Source organism: Suncus etruscus, chromosome 3 (assembly GCF_024139225.1).
Source record: "Suncus etruscus isolate mSunEtr1 chromosome 3, mSunEtr1.pri.cur, whole genome shotgun sequence".
Classification (NCBI taxonomy): Eukaryota; Metazoa; Chordata; class Mammalia; order Eulipotyphla; family Soricidae; genus Suncus; species Suncus etruscus.
In genome coordinates this window covers 94,861,484-94,877,396 of record NC_064850.1, presented here as the reverse complement: position 1 = coordinate 94,877,396, position 15,913 = coordinate 94,861,484, and the positions used below count along the sequence as shown (strand labels likewise).

Genomic DNA, 15,913 nt, shown 5'->3' with positions numbered 1-15,913 from the left:
ATTCCCCTGATTCAATGTAAATATGTACCTGGAATATTACTGTGAACGATATGTAAGCCACTACAATTAAAATAAAAATTATGTTAAAAAATAAAATAAATGTCCTTTTTTTAAATTACTTTTAATTTTAATTTTTATTTTAATTATTAATTAATTAATTAATTAATTAATTTAATTTTAATTTTAATTACTTTTTTCACATCCTCTCTCAAACTGAGTTTGGAAGCCTCTAGACAGGACTCTGCCTATTTTCAGTATATTTGATTTTTGATTGAGAAGAGGACATATTAGGTGATGGGTATTCCCCTGATTTAATGTGAATATGTACCCAAAATACTACAGTGAAAGATATGTAAGCCATTATGGAAAAAAAAAAAATTGTGTTTTTAATCAGAAACTTTCTTTGACTTACATGTATTATTATTATATTAATTATATTATATGTTATGTTATGTCACTATATTATGTTATATTAGTTTACCTTATTATGTTAATCAATTTTGTCCTTTAAATGAATTCTTACTTAAAAAAAAAAAAAAAACTTTAGTTTGCCCTGAAGAAAAAAAAAAAATAAAAGATAAAATAAGGCCTCCCAATTCTTACCACAGGCTGTGTTCTTTACACTGGCTGTATAGAAAGAGGAGGTACAGTAAAGGCACCCCATATACACCTCAACACAGGCCCCTTGCCGGGTATGTATTGTGAATTGGGGGACAAAAAAAAAAGAAAAAAAAGAAAATAAAAAAAATTTACTATTCAGCTATAACCACAACTGAGGCTTTTCGACGTCCTAATATGTGTGTGCTAGGTACTGAAGAGATAAGGATGAGAGACTGACAGGGAACCCAGAAAAGCTGAGTGGCCTTCCAGGCATCTGCTACATTTGATTCTGATAGTGCAATTCTCAGCTCGGCCTCCTTCCTTGCCTCTCTTCCGCTTCCTCACTAAATAACTTATTTTTTCCATAAAGGTAATAAAAAATAACATTTTTCATATTAATCATTTTAAATGTACCACAATACGAAATAATGGCAAAGATTACAGAATCAAAACTAAACTAATAAGACTTCATCAAAGTTTCTGTATGGTAAAAGAAACACAGGCTAAAGGTAAAAGACAGCTGAATGGGAAAAAGTATTTGCACTCAACACATCAGATAAAGAGTTGATATCCAGGACATATAAAGTATATACAAAGATTAACCATCCCTAATTTAAAAGTCCCATCAAAAAATGGAGAGAGGAAAGGGCTGGAGAAATAGCATAGAGGTAGGGCGTTTATTTGTCTTGTATGCAGAAGGATGGTGGTTCAAATCCTGGCATCCCATATGGTCCCCCGAGCCTGCTAGGAGCGATTTCTGAGCCAGGAGTAATCCCTGAGCGCAGCCAGGTGTGACCCAAAGAAACAAATAAACAAACAAACAAACAAAAAATGGAGAGAGGAAATGAACAGACACTTCTCTGAGGAAGACCAACAGATGACCAACAAGCACATGAAAAAATGCTCATCACCACTTATCATTAGGAAAATCCAAATCAAGACAACCAAATGAGAATGGTACAAATCAAAAACACTGGCAGCAGGGCTATGATGGGAAAGGAACTCTAATCACTGCTGGTGGAAATGCTGTCTGATTCAACCCCTACAGAAAACAGTATGGAGGGTTTTCAGTAAATTAAGAATTGAGCTGCCATAAGAGCCAAAAAATACTTTTGGGTATCTACTTCCAGGACAAAAAACAACATTCAAAAGTATGGACACCACTATTCATTGCAGCACTCAGTACAATAGCTAAGATGTATAGGTAACCTACCCATCAACAGATAAGTGATCATGAAGATGTGTAATATGGACAAAACAGAATGTTAAATAGCTATAATGAATGATGCAACCATGTAGTTTGCTGCAAATGTGATGGAACTGGAGGATACCATGTTAAATACAGCCAGAAGAAGAAGAAGGATGGAACAGGATGATATCACTTATATGTGGTATTTAGAATAACTGCATGAGGGAATGCAATCAAAGTTGCATTATGGAAGATGCCTAGAACATTGTTGGCCCCAGAGTACAGTGAGAAGGAAAGGAAGGAGAAATATAGGTGCAGAATAATGGGGGGCAGATGTCAAGGGGATTCAAGTACATTGGTGGTGTTAAGGAAGGACCTAAATATTGCCTGTCAAAAAGCAGGCTGGAGGTGTAGATATAGGAAGGATCCTGGAAATACTGGTAGAGGGAGGTTGACACTGGTAGTGGAATTGGTGCTAGAATACAACTACAAATAATTTTTTAAATCATAATGCTCTAATTAAAAAATGTACTGTACAGTTCAGTAACATAAAGGATATTTTAAAAGACATTCACATTGCTGTGCTACCTAGCTCTTGACCATCTTCTACACCAATACAGTACTAGTTGAATGGTAATTCTTATACATACATACATACATACATACATACATACATACATACATACATACATATATTGACATTCTGGAAGCTATCATTCTATTTTTTGTCTTTATGACTTTATTCAAAACTATTTTTGTAAGTGGAATTATATACTATTTACTTTTTTTTTCTTGGTTTTTGGGCCACACCCGTTTGACGCTCAGGGGTTACTCCTGGCTATGCACTCAGAAATCGCCCCTGGCTTGGGGGGACCATATGGGACGCCAGGGGATCAAACCGTGGTCCGTCCTATGCTAGCGCTTGCAAGGTAGACACCTTACCTCTAGCGCCACCTTCCCGGCCCCACTATTTACTTTTTTATGCTTGGCTCACTCATTTATCAAAATCTGCTTATTATTTAAGGCTGAATAATATACATTGTATTGATATTGCTTAGTTTATGTAGCCATTCAACCCCAAGTAGACAGATAGGTGCCTCCACCTTTGGTTATTGTAATTAGGCTTTGGGGAGTATCTGAAGACTCGGCTTTTAATTCTTTTGAATACTCAATAGCTATAGGATTGCAAGATCATTCTTCTACATTCAATTTTTAAGAACCAGCCACACTGCCTTCCATAGTGATCAAATAGTTAACTATATGTATCTAAGTCCTTCTCACCTGCCACCCCAAAAGGTCTTCGGAGTCCACAGGTGTGCTTTTTCCCATCCTTTAGCTCCATGTGGCCCACCCGGATAATCTGGCACACAAGGCTGATTCGGGGCCGGATGAGGTCAGTGCTGCTGAGATCCTAGAGAGGAGGCAGAGAGGAGCACACAAAGGGGCTGATGCAGTAACATCGTCATCTGAAATCCTGTTCTTTTGTACCCTGCAAATAACACTATTCGAACAGTATTTCCTTATGCCAAAATGTCAGCACCATTCCTCTTCTCCACACCCATATCCAAACTAGCATGGTTGGGGCCAGAATGATAGCACAATGGGTAGGGCATTTGTTTTGCACAAAGCTGACATGAGTTTCATCCCAGCATCTCATATGCCTACCACTACTAGGAGAAATTCCCTAGTAGTATAGTAGTAGTAGTAGTAGTAGTAACCTAGTAGGTTTTCCCTACTAGGAGTAACCCTGGACTATCACTAGCTGTGGCTCCAAAACAAAGAACTCAATTGGTAACAGAGAAAAGTGGCTTTGTATCCCCCAAAGAAATCTTTTTTCAGGGTGAGGGAACACCAGAAACATTCAGAACTTAGTCCTGTTCTGTGCTCAGGGAACACTTCTCTGAAGGCTTGGCCCATATTGGATACAGGGATCAAACCCAGGTTAGATATACTCAAGGCAAGTACCCTACCTGCTATACCATCATAATACAAAGGAACAAAGAATTTTTGTATTACCCAAAAATCCAGATTTAAAAATTAGGTCATATTCACCCTTAAGTCTTAGTCTATCCATTTTAGCAGACTGTGTACAGATTGGGGCACTGCCTGTCACTGCTGCTTTATATCCTGCCATGACATAGGTAAGTCCAGGATACAATTTGCTGCCAAATGAAATTAAAACTTGCATGACAGAGACACTGAATGAGCATTCACACACGCTGGCAATATTTCATTTCATCTTCCAAATAATCCTATGAGGCAACGGCAGCCTGGAATTTACATGTATTGCTTACTGTAATTATGCAGGTTTTATGAGCAGTCTCTGTTGAGACTTCCTGGATATATGCTGATGACTGGAGATATGTATAGATGATATATAACTCTGGGATTTGGGAAGGAGGCCTATGCTCTGTAATATAGTTTGCACTCTCAGAATTAAGTGAGAAAACTCATGAATGAGCTCAAATATCATATTGGCTTTAACACCAGGCATAATTTAATTATATCTAATTATTTTCATGTAACAGCTGTCCAAGGCCTCCTTACTGAATCAAAAATAACTTTCTCAATTAAAATTCCTAATTCATCTCTGTAATTTAGATAATTCAACTCTCCAAGATAGGGATATATGCTAATGGTATCTCAAGACTGAATTTCCATTCTAGGTCTGTAAGAATTATCTCTCTCTAAGTTCACAGTTCTCCCAAGAAATTTCTTTAATAAAATAATTTTACTTTAAAAATAAAGGTTACTTGTTGGGGCCAGACAAGATAGCTCAGGCTGAGGTGCACCTGGTTCCAATTATGGAAGAGCTCCCAAGTACCAACTCAGGAACAGCACCTGAGCATCTCTGGAGAGAGCCCAAAGACTAAAACAAAGTGTTTTCATGGAACAGCTACCTAAAGTCTTTTTGTTGAATCAAGAACTAACTTTGTGGGTCACAGAGGTAGCACAGTGGTGGGCATTTACCTTGCAGGTAGCCAGCCCAGGATGAACCTGGATTCAATTCCCAGCATCCCAATATGGTCTCCTAAGCCGGAGTAACCCCTGAGAACATCCGGGTGTGGCCCAAAAACCAAAACCAAAACCAAAAAAAAAAAAATCAACTTTGTAATTTTGAAAGATGTAAGCAAATTCTTTTTGGTATGGGAGAAAATGAGATACGTGAGCTCATTCATGGGACTCTTACCTCATCTGCAGAATACAGAGATAGAGCATAAGCCATATAAAAAAGTATGCTCTCTGGGGAGGGTTAAAATAAATAAATAAATAAATAAATAAATAAATAAATAAATAAATAAAAAAGTATGCTCTCCAACTGGTATTTTGACAGAAAGTGAGAGAATCCCAAGAAAGTCCCTAGCCCAAGAGACAGGGAGTCCTTGTACACTTAGCTGGACTCTATTCAACCCTGCTCTCCATGTCTCTCATCTCAAATAGGAGATAGGAATATAATGAGCAGAAATGTCGAGCCTGTTCCCAATGGTGACCTGGCAGTAACCTCGTCCGGAATGCTTCGCCCTCTTATCTACAAAGCTCACTCACTCAAGAGTTGGGCCTGTGTAACCTGGTAACAGCTCACAGGGCCTGTACTAGTACACCTCCTTCAAAGAGCAGCCTCCTCCAGTCCAGACACTCCCAATCCTCCCCAAGCTCACAGGACTTTTAACATTCCATACAACTCACATCAATAAGATTACTATTCCTGCCTTTCCCATTAGCATACAGCATCTTAAGATTAGAGGTTTTGGTTTGGTTTTTCTTATTTCTAAAGTGCCCATTATACTATATCTTAAGTGCCTAAATAAAATAATAATTATTATATATTATGGTTATATATTCTTTATATATCATGATATATTATATACATTTAAATATACTATTTGTATACATTATAAATATAATATACAATTATAATAATTTATTGTTATTCTTCTTATTGGTTTTGATGCCATAACTGGTAAGTGCCCTACCTGCTGTGCTAATATTCCAGCCCTTAAGTCCCTAAATTATTACCTGCTACTGATTAAGGGCCCATCAAAATTTATGAAATAAATGATGGATGGGTTATTCTAACTTACAGGATGATTTTTTTGTTTCCATCTTTTTTAAAAAGTTCATGTCTCTGCCATGTCCATATGCTGATATTATGAACAAAGAAAAGGATGGGCCTTAAGGTGGCACTTACAGTAAAGACTGCTTGAAGGTAATTGAGCTTCTCGATCTCCTTCGGCATTCCATTACTGCCCCATCGAATTAAATAGTTCTCACTAGGAAAGGAATGATAAAGATATTCCTGGTAAGTAGATATTTAAGGATGTTGTTGCTCTCAATACACATGTAATAGACTCAAGGAAAAGCCTATAAAATGCATTTAACTTCATCAGACAGGAATATATGTAGCATACACATAGCTAGTTGTGTCTGCCACAGCCTGGCCCCATGCATGCACTTAATATGGACCCCAGATGGCAATTCCCAGGTACACTGGGGAGGTATGTCTGCCACAGCCTGGTCCCATGTATGCACTCAATATAGTCCCCAGATGGACAATGCCCACGTACATGCCCAGGTCAAAATAGCAGTTTGAGCAGATTCTGTCCTGATTGTCTGTATCCAATTCTTTTATTTTGGGGTGGGACAGTATCTCAAGTGGTGCTGGGGGCCTAAGTGATCTTTTAGGTGATTCTTGGCTAGTTAAATTTGAGGACAGAAGGATGCCGTGCTGGTAGGCTGTGGTGCTAAGGATGATCCAGGCCACCTGACTGGTGCTGGAGGGAGAGGCTGAAAGTGTCCCATCTCGAGAGGCTCAGAGGCATCCAGGGTTGTTCCCAGTAATGTCAGAGGACCATATGGTGCTGTGGATTGAGCCATTGCTGAAACCTCTGTTAAAACCTCTGTTTTAACTATGTGTACTATTTTTCTAGTCCTATCAAATTCTTGGCACAAAAGTTCCAGCTTAAATGAATCAGGGTTACAATTTAAAAAATAAACATTCTAGATCTATATATTATTTAAATTATATATAAACAATTTATAAACAAGCCTTTGTCAGGAAATACTTTCAACCATCTTCTCAAAAATAAATGATTGGGCCCGGAGAGATAGCACAGCGGCGTTTACCTTGCAAGCAGCCGATCCAGGACCAAAGGTGGTTGGTTCGAATCCCGGTGTCCCATTTGGTCCCCCGTGCCTGCCAGGAGCTATTTCTGAGCAGACAGCCAGGAGTAACCCCTGAGCACCGCCGGGTGTGCCCCCCCCCCAAAATAATAAATAAATGATTGAGCAGGCCAGAGCAATAATAGGGAGGACTGAAGGTAGAATGTTTGTCTTGCATGCAGCTGATCTGGGTTCAATTCCCGGCATCTAATATGGTTCCCAGAGCCCAACCAGGAGTGATCCCTGATTGCAGAAGCAGGGGTAGGCACGGAGCACAGCTGGGTATGGCCCCAAAACAAAACAATTTAAAAAGTGACTTATTTAGCTGCCTAACAGTCCATTATAGGAGGAACAGAATTCACCATTCCTCTCTCTCTGTAAAATTTCTATATATGCATTTTTATCCACTTAATTCTTTTCAGAATAGTTATTGACAGCAAAGTTGAAGAGAATGTAGAGTTTCTCTGCATCTCTACTTCTTTGCATACTTCCTCCCCAACATACAAATGAAGTTTTCCCTCACTATCAACATCCTATGCAGGAATGGCACCTTTCTTACAATAAAGTGTCTGTATCAGACATCATATAACTCCAATCCATCATTTACATTAGGATCCACTCAGTTTTGTACATTCTAAGCATTTGGACAATGCATCTTTCACTGCTCTACATTTCTGTGTGCTCTGACCATTCATAACTCCCTCATCCTTCTGTTCTATTGCTTCTTTGAATTCAACCACCAAGTTCAATTAATTTTATGACTGTCAAGACCCATGGAGAACATGTACTATCAAAGGACTATATCTGCAGGTACTATTAAAATCTTATTAGTCCTAAATATTTTATTTTCTGTTGACTATAAATTCTCTCTCATCTTTCTTCTCAGCCTAGCTATGAGTTCCTAAGGTAGGAGGAAGATGAAAATTGGAAATTTTTGCAAGGTTAACGTAGGTTACCTGGGTTGGACTGATACTATAGTAAGTAAGGTTCTTGCCTTGCATGCAGCTGACTGAGGTTTGATCCCCAGCATCTCAAATGGTTTCCTGAGCCCTGCCAGGAGTGATCTCTGAGTTCACAGTCAGGAATAAGTCCTGAGCAATATTGGGTATGGCCAACTTCCCCCATACCAAATTAAAAATAAATAGAAGTAGATGACCTGATGAAAGTAGACTGGTCGGGGTCATAGAGGGCCATAAACAACTCTGCATCTTCTCCAATGTTGCAGACAAAGTTCTTAAAGTTCACGTAGAGACCATAGGTGTGGACAGCACTGAAGATGGACTGGCTCCGAAGGTCTACATTCTGCAGAATTGACTGAACACAGAGGAAAAAAAAGAAAAAAGTATATTGGTTCAGAGAAAGAAAATACTGGCATGTAACTAGGCCATATATGGGAGAGAAATAAAATAATCACCCAAGAGATGTATTTAATGAGAAAGGGTGATATGAATGATATAATCAGTCATTTAGACTGCTCAAGACAATATTGTTCAGGGACCGATGCAATAGCACAGCAGGTAGGGCATTTGCCTTGATGTGACCAACCTGGGTTCGATCCCCAGCATCCCTGATGATCCCCCAATTCTTCCAGGAGTAATTTCTGAGCACAGAGCCAGAAGCAAACTGAGTGCAGCTGGATGTGGCCTCAGCCCTCCAAAAAAGGAAGAAAAATAAAGAGAGAATACTATTCAAAACCTTCAACCTAAGTAAGTACTTCAACAGATACTGTCTAAAAATGATGGCTCAGAGACTGACAAGATGGTGCAGAAGTACACTTGTCTTGCAGGAGATTGAAATAGCTGATCCATGGGGCCCGGAGAGATAGCACAGTGGCGTTTGCCTTGCAAGCAGCCAATCCAAGACCAAAGGTGGTTGGTTCAAATCCCAGTGTCCCATATGGTCCCCTGTGCCTGCCAGAAGCTATTTCTGAGCAGACACCCAGGAGTAACCCCTGAGCAATGCTGGGTGTGGCCCCCAAAACAAACAAACAAACAAACAAACAAACAAACAAAAAGAAATAGCTGATCCATGTTTGATCTCTAGCACTGCATTTGATCCTCTAAGTACTGCCTGGGGTCACTCGTGAGCACAGAACCACAAACAACAGCCTTTTAAGCATCACTAGGTTTGGCTCAAGGCCCTCCTTACAAAATAAAATAATAAATAAAACTAATATCTCACGGTTTCCAGTAAATTAGAGAAATTATGAAAGTGGTCACCTCTCAAAATGACCATAACTAAAACTTAAAAAGCATGAAAATCTTGGTTCATTGTTGCCCTTTGGGGAAATAACACTTTGCAAATAAGAGATTCCACTGGAATTGCATCTTTCAGCAATGCTTCTCTTTCAATTAGTCATTGGATTCAGAAACACAACCAACTAATAACAGTGCTAAATTAAAATAAATAACTACAGTAACCATAAAACTAAATTTTAAAAAAGTTAAAGAAAATAAATATTTTAAGTTACTCAGTAAAACAGAAGGAGGGAGAAGAATATGAACCAGTGTATCGATATGGTTGCACCTAGGTATTTATCATCTGGGCGATATTTCCTTTAGATTTATTTTACTTAAATATCCAATCATTACCTTCAAAATCCTTGAGGCACCTTATTTGTAATGTTATTAATTTTGAGAATTGTTATATATGCACCAGCTTTGGAAGAGATTATAGTAAAGACTCCTTCCTCACACCTGGTCTTCCCAGATGCAACTGTGAATTAGCAATCTTTTCTATTATAGAGCTGGTCTACACAGATGTAAGAACAGATGCAAGTTTTCCTTTGTGAAACACAAGTTATAGTTTTTTTCACACGTTATGCATCTTGGTCTTTTACAATTTATATCTCTTTGTGAACTTTCTACATTAGGATACTATAGCTCTCTCATACTTTTCATTTTTTTCCTTCCGTTTTGGGGCCTTACCTAGCAGTGCTCAGGAGTTACCCTGGCTCTGCGCTCAGAAAACTACTCCTGGCAGGCTCACAGGACCATACAGGATGCTGAGGATTGAACACCAGTCAGCTGTGTGCAAGGCAAACACACTACCCTATGCTCTATCGCTTCAGTCCCCTCATTCTTTTTGTTATGTTCTGTTTTACAGATAAGGAAATAAACATTTTCCCTTTTTGTGGGGCAGTTAGGCTGGGCCATACTAGGTGCTACTCATACCATACTGGGCCAGCTCTGTGACCAAGGATCATTAGCAAATGCTTAGGAGATCATGCAATGTTAGTATCAAACCATGGCTTCAGGGCCATAGTGATAGCACAGTGGTAGGGTATTTGCCATGCATGCAGCCAACCCAGGGCAGACTTCTGTTCAATTCCTGCCATCCCATATGGTCCCCCGAGCCTGCTAGGAGTGATTTCTGAGCACAAAGCCAGGAGCAACACCTGAGCACTACTAGGTGTGATCTCAAACAAAAACAAACAACCCCCCCCCATTTTTACCCCTGTGCTCAATGATTCCCTTCTTGCCATTTAAAATCAAAGCAAAAAACAAAATCTTGGTGGTTAAAATCTGTGCATCTGAGGAAAAGTACCCTTTCTTCTTGAATCTTTTCTTCAATCCGTTTAGAAGCCATTTCATGTGCTCTGAAGAGGGCAATAGTGCTAGTTTCGTCAGGGTCCAAGATGTTCCCATTGTCATCTCGCACTACCAGATCCAACCCAAGCATTCTAGAAAGAAAAGAAAGCATGGTCAGTTAGTTCTCCTCACAGAATAAACTTAACTCAATAGTTCATAGGAGACGCTGAAATTCATAGGTAGAACAAGGGAAGTGGAGGACAAGGTGGGTTAAGAACAGGTCAATGACTTTTCTCCATTCAATTTCTGCCCCTTTTCATTAAAACAATAAGGCTAAGATGCTTACAATAATACTAACCAAACTTGTATAATGACATAAAAAAGTAATGCAGTCGCAGAACTCAGTAGCAAAGACAAATCGAGTACTGATTCTAACCAAATTTCTTTAACCATCACTGTGTCTTTGTTTCTGAGCCACCTTGGTGGTGCTACGGGTTGAGTTCTAGCTCTGAACTAAGAGATCACTCCTGGCAGTTCTGAGGGGGCATTATGGGGTTCTGAGAATGGAACCTGGGTCAACTGCAAGCAAGTCAAACACCCAACTCACATATTATATTGCGCTGGCCCTAAACATTGCCTTTTAAAGTTTTCTCTGTTTGACATAGGTATTATGAAAGATAGAAAGCACATATATTTGGGCTCTGTCCTAATTCTCTGAAAGGCACAGGTTGGGTGAAAAGTACTAAATTCAAACCAATGAGGAAAAACAATGAAGTCAGTTTTCATTATGCCATGAGTTCCAGTGTCAGGCAGACCAGGATTGGAATCTTGGCTTTAAAACTTGCTAGCAAGGTTACTGAGTAATTCATATTATCTTCTCAAAGCTTGTTTCCTAAGTTTTAACTACTGCTCTCTATGGTTTACAACTGAAGTGAAAATTTCATGAAACAATACTTATAAAGCACAATATAATATCCAACATTCAGTCTGATCTTAATAAGTGTTACCTTTGGTTGAATCAACTAGCAAATTAAAAACCTGGCTTAGTAAGGAAGAGTTATGAGTGTTTTCCAAAGTCACATGAGCTACACATGGCACGATCCCTACCAAATTTTGTATGCCAACATTTGCAAAGATGTAGAAAAGTTTTGCTTGGTTCCAAGAAGTTGGGGACTGTGGTGAAAACAGGATATTTCCATCTAAGTGCCCTGTGAACATTCCAGACACCAGCAATCTGGGGATGGAAGACCAAACTGCAAGAAAGCTCAGTGATAAGATCAAATGTGCCAATTTTTTTTTTTTTGGAAGAAAAAAGAATGTCTTCTTTCCTTCCCTCCTTATTTTGAATAGTATCTCTATCAACTGACTTAATCTGGCAGGTCCCTTGCCCTGGTAGTCAGACCCACAGCCCACCCAGTAATAGCCTGCTGGCTACTCAGAGGCAGGATCATTGAAGCATTGACAGAGCCTCATTATTTCTTGAGTGGCTTCCAAAAAGCTGGAAGAGAAAAGCAGGCCTGTTCTGTTTGTGGGATGCTAAACACTGTGCCAGAGAGATCAAGGTTCTCTGAGCCAATGCCATACTGTGAAAAGACCTAAAAATATAGAGGGAGCATCTGGGCAGGGGAATTGCCTCCTACCTTGACTAACTGTTTAAGAAGCCCCAGCACTAAATGATTGACAATGCAACCCTGTGATTACAGTTCTGTGGATGAATATGTGGCAGGAAATTGTTTTGCTTTGTTTTTTTTTTTAATTGTTTATTTTAAACCTTAAGAAAGAAGCATATGACACGAAGCTGAAGATTTGGGCTCATATTTGTAATTTCCCATATATTACTTATATGACTAAAATGCATATCATTTACACTCACCTAGTATGTTTAACTATATATAAAAATGAGAATAACAGATACTTTGAGTGTTAAAAATCAACTAATACATGTGAAGTATAAGATAGGACAACTCATAAACAAGGATGAATCTGACCTATCAAGGTTGTTTATTCTGGCTACTTCTGAACGCAGTTGAAAGTCTATTTAAGGTAGTAGGATGATGAGCTGCCTTTGACCTTGTCTGAATATATTCAAAAGCCCTGATACTGAAGACAGATAAAAGGGAGTGGGGGAAATTGAACATGTACAAGTTGAAAAAATTTAGAAATGAAACTTAAGAGCAAATGAGCAACATAAAAAGTTCTAAAGCAGCCCTCTGGTCTTTTTGAAAGATCTGGTGTGGTGGCACGAACCCAAAAAAACAAATACTGACACAATGACTGAATTCCTCACTTTTGCAACCTATAAAAATGTCCAAGTTCATCAGAAGTTGAGTTCTTAGACTGAAAACATATTTTACTCTTCTGAGAAATTTGTTTTCACATACTGTAAATAATAGTTCGAATTAGAAGAATGGAGAGAAAATGGTCTGAAAGAACAGAAAGAATGGCTGTCTCCAAACATGTTGTAAGCTGTTTGGGGCCTTCTGGCTTGGTAGTTGAGTTATTTTCATCCAATATCTACCCTCCCTTTACCTTAATTTTCTGCTTGGGATCTGAGACCCACCACTAAGGTCTGGCCATGGAAGGCATTGCCATTCTTCTTTTCCAACAAATTAAGTATTTTCCAAGATAGTATAATAAACATCATTCTTTGGCAACCACCACAATCAAAGCCCCATGACAAGCTAATTACTTAGCATGAACATGGAGCAGCCCTTTTCAAGTTCCCAGGGGAAACACATCCCTGATTTACCTGTTTCCGTGATCAATTTTGGCTGTGACCTTCTTCTTGAGCTCCGCCAGCTCATCCTTGGGGAGTGTTCCAGATAGGATCTGGGACCGCCACTCGATCAGGCTGTATGTCATCTGCTGTAGCTGGCGGAACAGTATCACCTTGTTGTTCTAAGATGATAAAGTGAGAGAGGAAAAAGTGTAATGCATGAGGAGAGCACCTTTTGACTGGATTCTCTGAAGAATGACTAGCTGGTGTTAAAATAAATATGCTAAGTCAACCATGTACCCTAAAATTCCAATTACACTTTTCATACATTGAAAACCTTCCAGTGATTTCCACTGGTGTTCAGATACGGATCACACTGTGATCTCTTCTGATCTTGACTAATCATAATTATAGATCATTTTATATAGATGTGTATAGCATACACAACACAATTTGACCACAAAAATCTATACTCTCTCTTTTTTTTTTTTTGGCCACACCCGGTGATGCTCAGGGGTTTCTCCTGGTTATGCACTCAGAAACTGCTCCTGGCTAGGGGGACTAGAAGGGATGCTGGGGATCGAACCAGGTCCGTCCTAGATTGACTGCATGCAAGGCCAACACCCTCCCGCTGTGATATGGTTCCAGCCCCCAAAATCTGTACTCTTTACATGCAAAACTATAACCATATTTATAAGGTCCACACATCAGATCTTCTCAACATGTTATTTATTCTACGTAGAATCACTTTGTCCACATTCTCCAAACTCAGTCCATTCTCATCCTAAATTGGCACAGTCCCCCTCCATAAGATGTCAATTCTGAGTTTCTTAATCTCAATAAAAAGTCTCTTTCTGGGACTAGAGAGACTATACAGAAAGTGAAGCAAGTCTGGTTTGTATCCCAAGTACTATATAATGTCCTCTGAGCAAAGCTAGGGGTTGCTCATGAGCACTGCAAGATATGGACCAGAAAATAAAAGTCTTCCTAAAAACACTACTCTGAGTGTGCTATCCCTCTAATATCTTCTAGAATTGATTCTGATCAAGTAATCCAGAACTCAGGACCATCTTGACTTGTTTTAATCCATCCCAAGATGTTAAATTCCTGGGCCAGAGAGAGAGTACAGCATATCAGCCTTGCATGTGGCTTACCTGGGTTTTATCCCTGGCATCCCATATGATCCTCCAAGCATTGCCATTAGTTATTCCTGAGTGCACAGCCGGAAGTAACCAGTATTACCAGAATGACCCCAAAACACAACAAATAAAAAGTCCAATAATACAAATACAATAAATTCAAATACAATAATACAAAATACATTCCTACAGCATCACAGCCCCCTCTTCAGACATGACCACATAGAACCCTAGAGAAACCACCAGTAAAATCAGTGAGGTGCTTTTGGCTCCTGGCACTAGTGCCTAAGTACCATTAAATATCAACTGCATCTTGACTGTGCATTCCAGGAAGTAGCTCTCCGGTCCCCTGAGCACTACATAGAAGTGCCTCCCCCCCACCAAAAGAGAGAGAGAGAGAGAGAGAGAGAGAGAGAGAGAGAGAGAGAGAGAGAGAGAAGCCCTAATGGAAGTTCAAAGTTCCTTGCAGATACAATAGGGAATTTATTTGTTATTAAATATGCTTAACTAATAATATTTTGTTTGTTTGTTTGTTTGTTTTAGGGTCAAACCCGGTGATGCTCAGGGGTTACTCCTGGCTCTGTGCTCAGAAATAGCTCCTGGCTTGAGGGACCAAATGGGAGACTGGAAGATTGAATCACAGTCCATCCTAGGTCAGCTGCGTGCAAGGTAAACACCCTATAGCTGTGCCACCGATCTGGCCCTGTTAATACTATAAACTACAATATACTCTATTAACACTATTGGTCTGGAAAACAGACTGAAATCTACTTTACATCTGAAAATGAGCCATGTTCATAGCTTTTGGTTTTTTCTGAACTGCCTCTTGATCATAAGCCAACTTAAAAAGGCATAAAAATAAGACATTTTGGGGGCCAGAGCAATAGTACATTGGGTAGGGTGTTTGGCTTGCATGTGACCAACTCAGGTTCGATCCCTAGTACCCCATATGGTCCCCCAAGCCCACTAGGAGTAATTTCTAAATGCAGAGCCCTGAGTACCACCAGGTCTGCTCCCAAAAGACCAAAAAAACCCCAAACAAGGTATTTTTATCAAATTCTATATTTATTAAGAAAAATGCCCCCCTTTTTTTAACATTTCTTTTTTTTGGGGGGTACACCCAGTGATGCTTAGGGGTTACTCCTGGCTATGCATTCAGAAATCACTCCAGGCTTAGGAGAACCATATTGGATGCCGGGGATTGAACCAAGGTCCATCCTAGGCTAGTGCCGGCAAGGCAGTCATACGTCCTGCGCCACTGCTCCGGCCCCAATATTTTTTTTTGGGGGGGTCACACCTGGCAGCACTCAGGGGTTACTCCTGGCTCTACTCTCAGAAATCACTCCTGGAAGGCTCGGGGGACCATATGGGATGCTGGGATTTGAACCACCATCCTTATGCATGCAAGGCAAACGCCCTACCTCCATGCTATTTCTCCGGTCCCCCAACATTTCATTTTTTATAAAATGTTCTAACTCACTATAATTTAAACTAGAATAAGGAATGAGATATTCAGTCAATGTGATTTTGCCTTTAAAAGCTGAAAGGCAGAAAGTGAATCTTTTTCTGGGCACATTCC

General features: G+C 39.5%; 1 protein-coding gene and 1 non-coding gene across 2 annotated transcripts in view; one reads left to right on the top strand and one right to left on the bottom strand.

Annotated features, from left to right (window-relative positions):
- The window catches only part of DOCK5 (dedicator of cytokinesis 5), a 239,930-nt gene that overhangs the window by 118,442 nt on the left and 105,575 nt on the right, over positions 1–15,913 (bottom strand). The window contains exons 7-11 of the mRNA XM_049770834.1: positions 13,229–13,377; positions 10,496–10,631; positions 8,106–8,263; positions 5,979–6,060; positions 3,071–3,200 (exon numbers count right to left, since the gene is read on the bottom strand). Coding sequence (XP_049626791.1) covers positions 3,071–3,200; positions 5,979–6,060; positions 8,106–8,263; positions 10,496–10,631; positions 13,229–13,377 — 655 coding nt within the window. The remainder of the gene's footprint in view (positions 1–3,070; positions 3,201–5,978; positions 6,061–8,105; positions 8,264–10,495; positions 10,632–13,228; positions 13,378–15,913) is intronic.
- On the top strand, positions 587–719 carry LOC126005163 (small nucleolar RNA SNORA51). Its single transcript, XR_007494335.1, has one exon. It is a non-coding gene; the product is annotated as a small nucleolar RNA SNORA51 (small nucleolar RNA).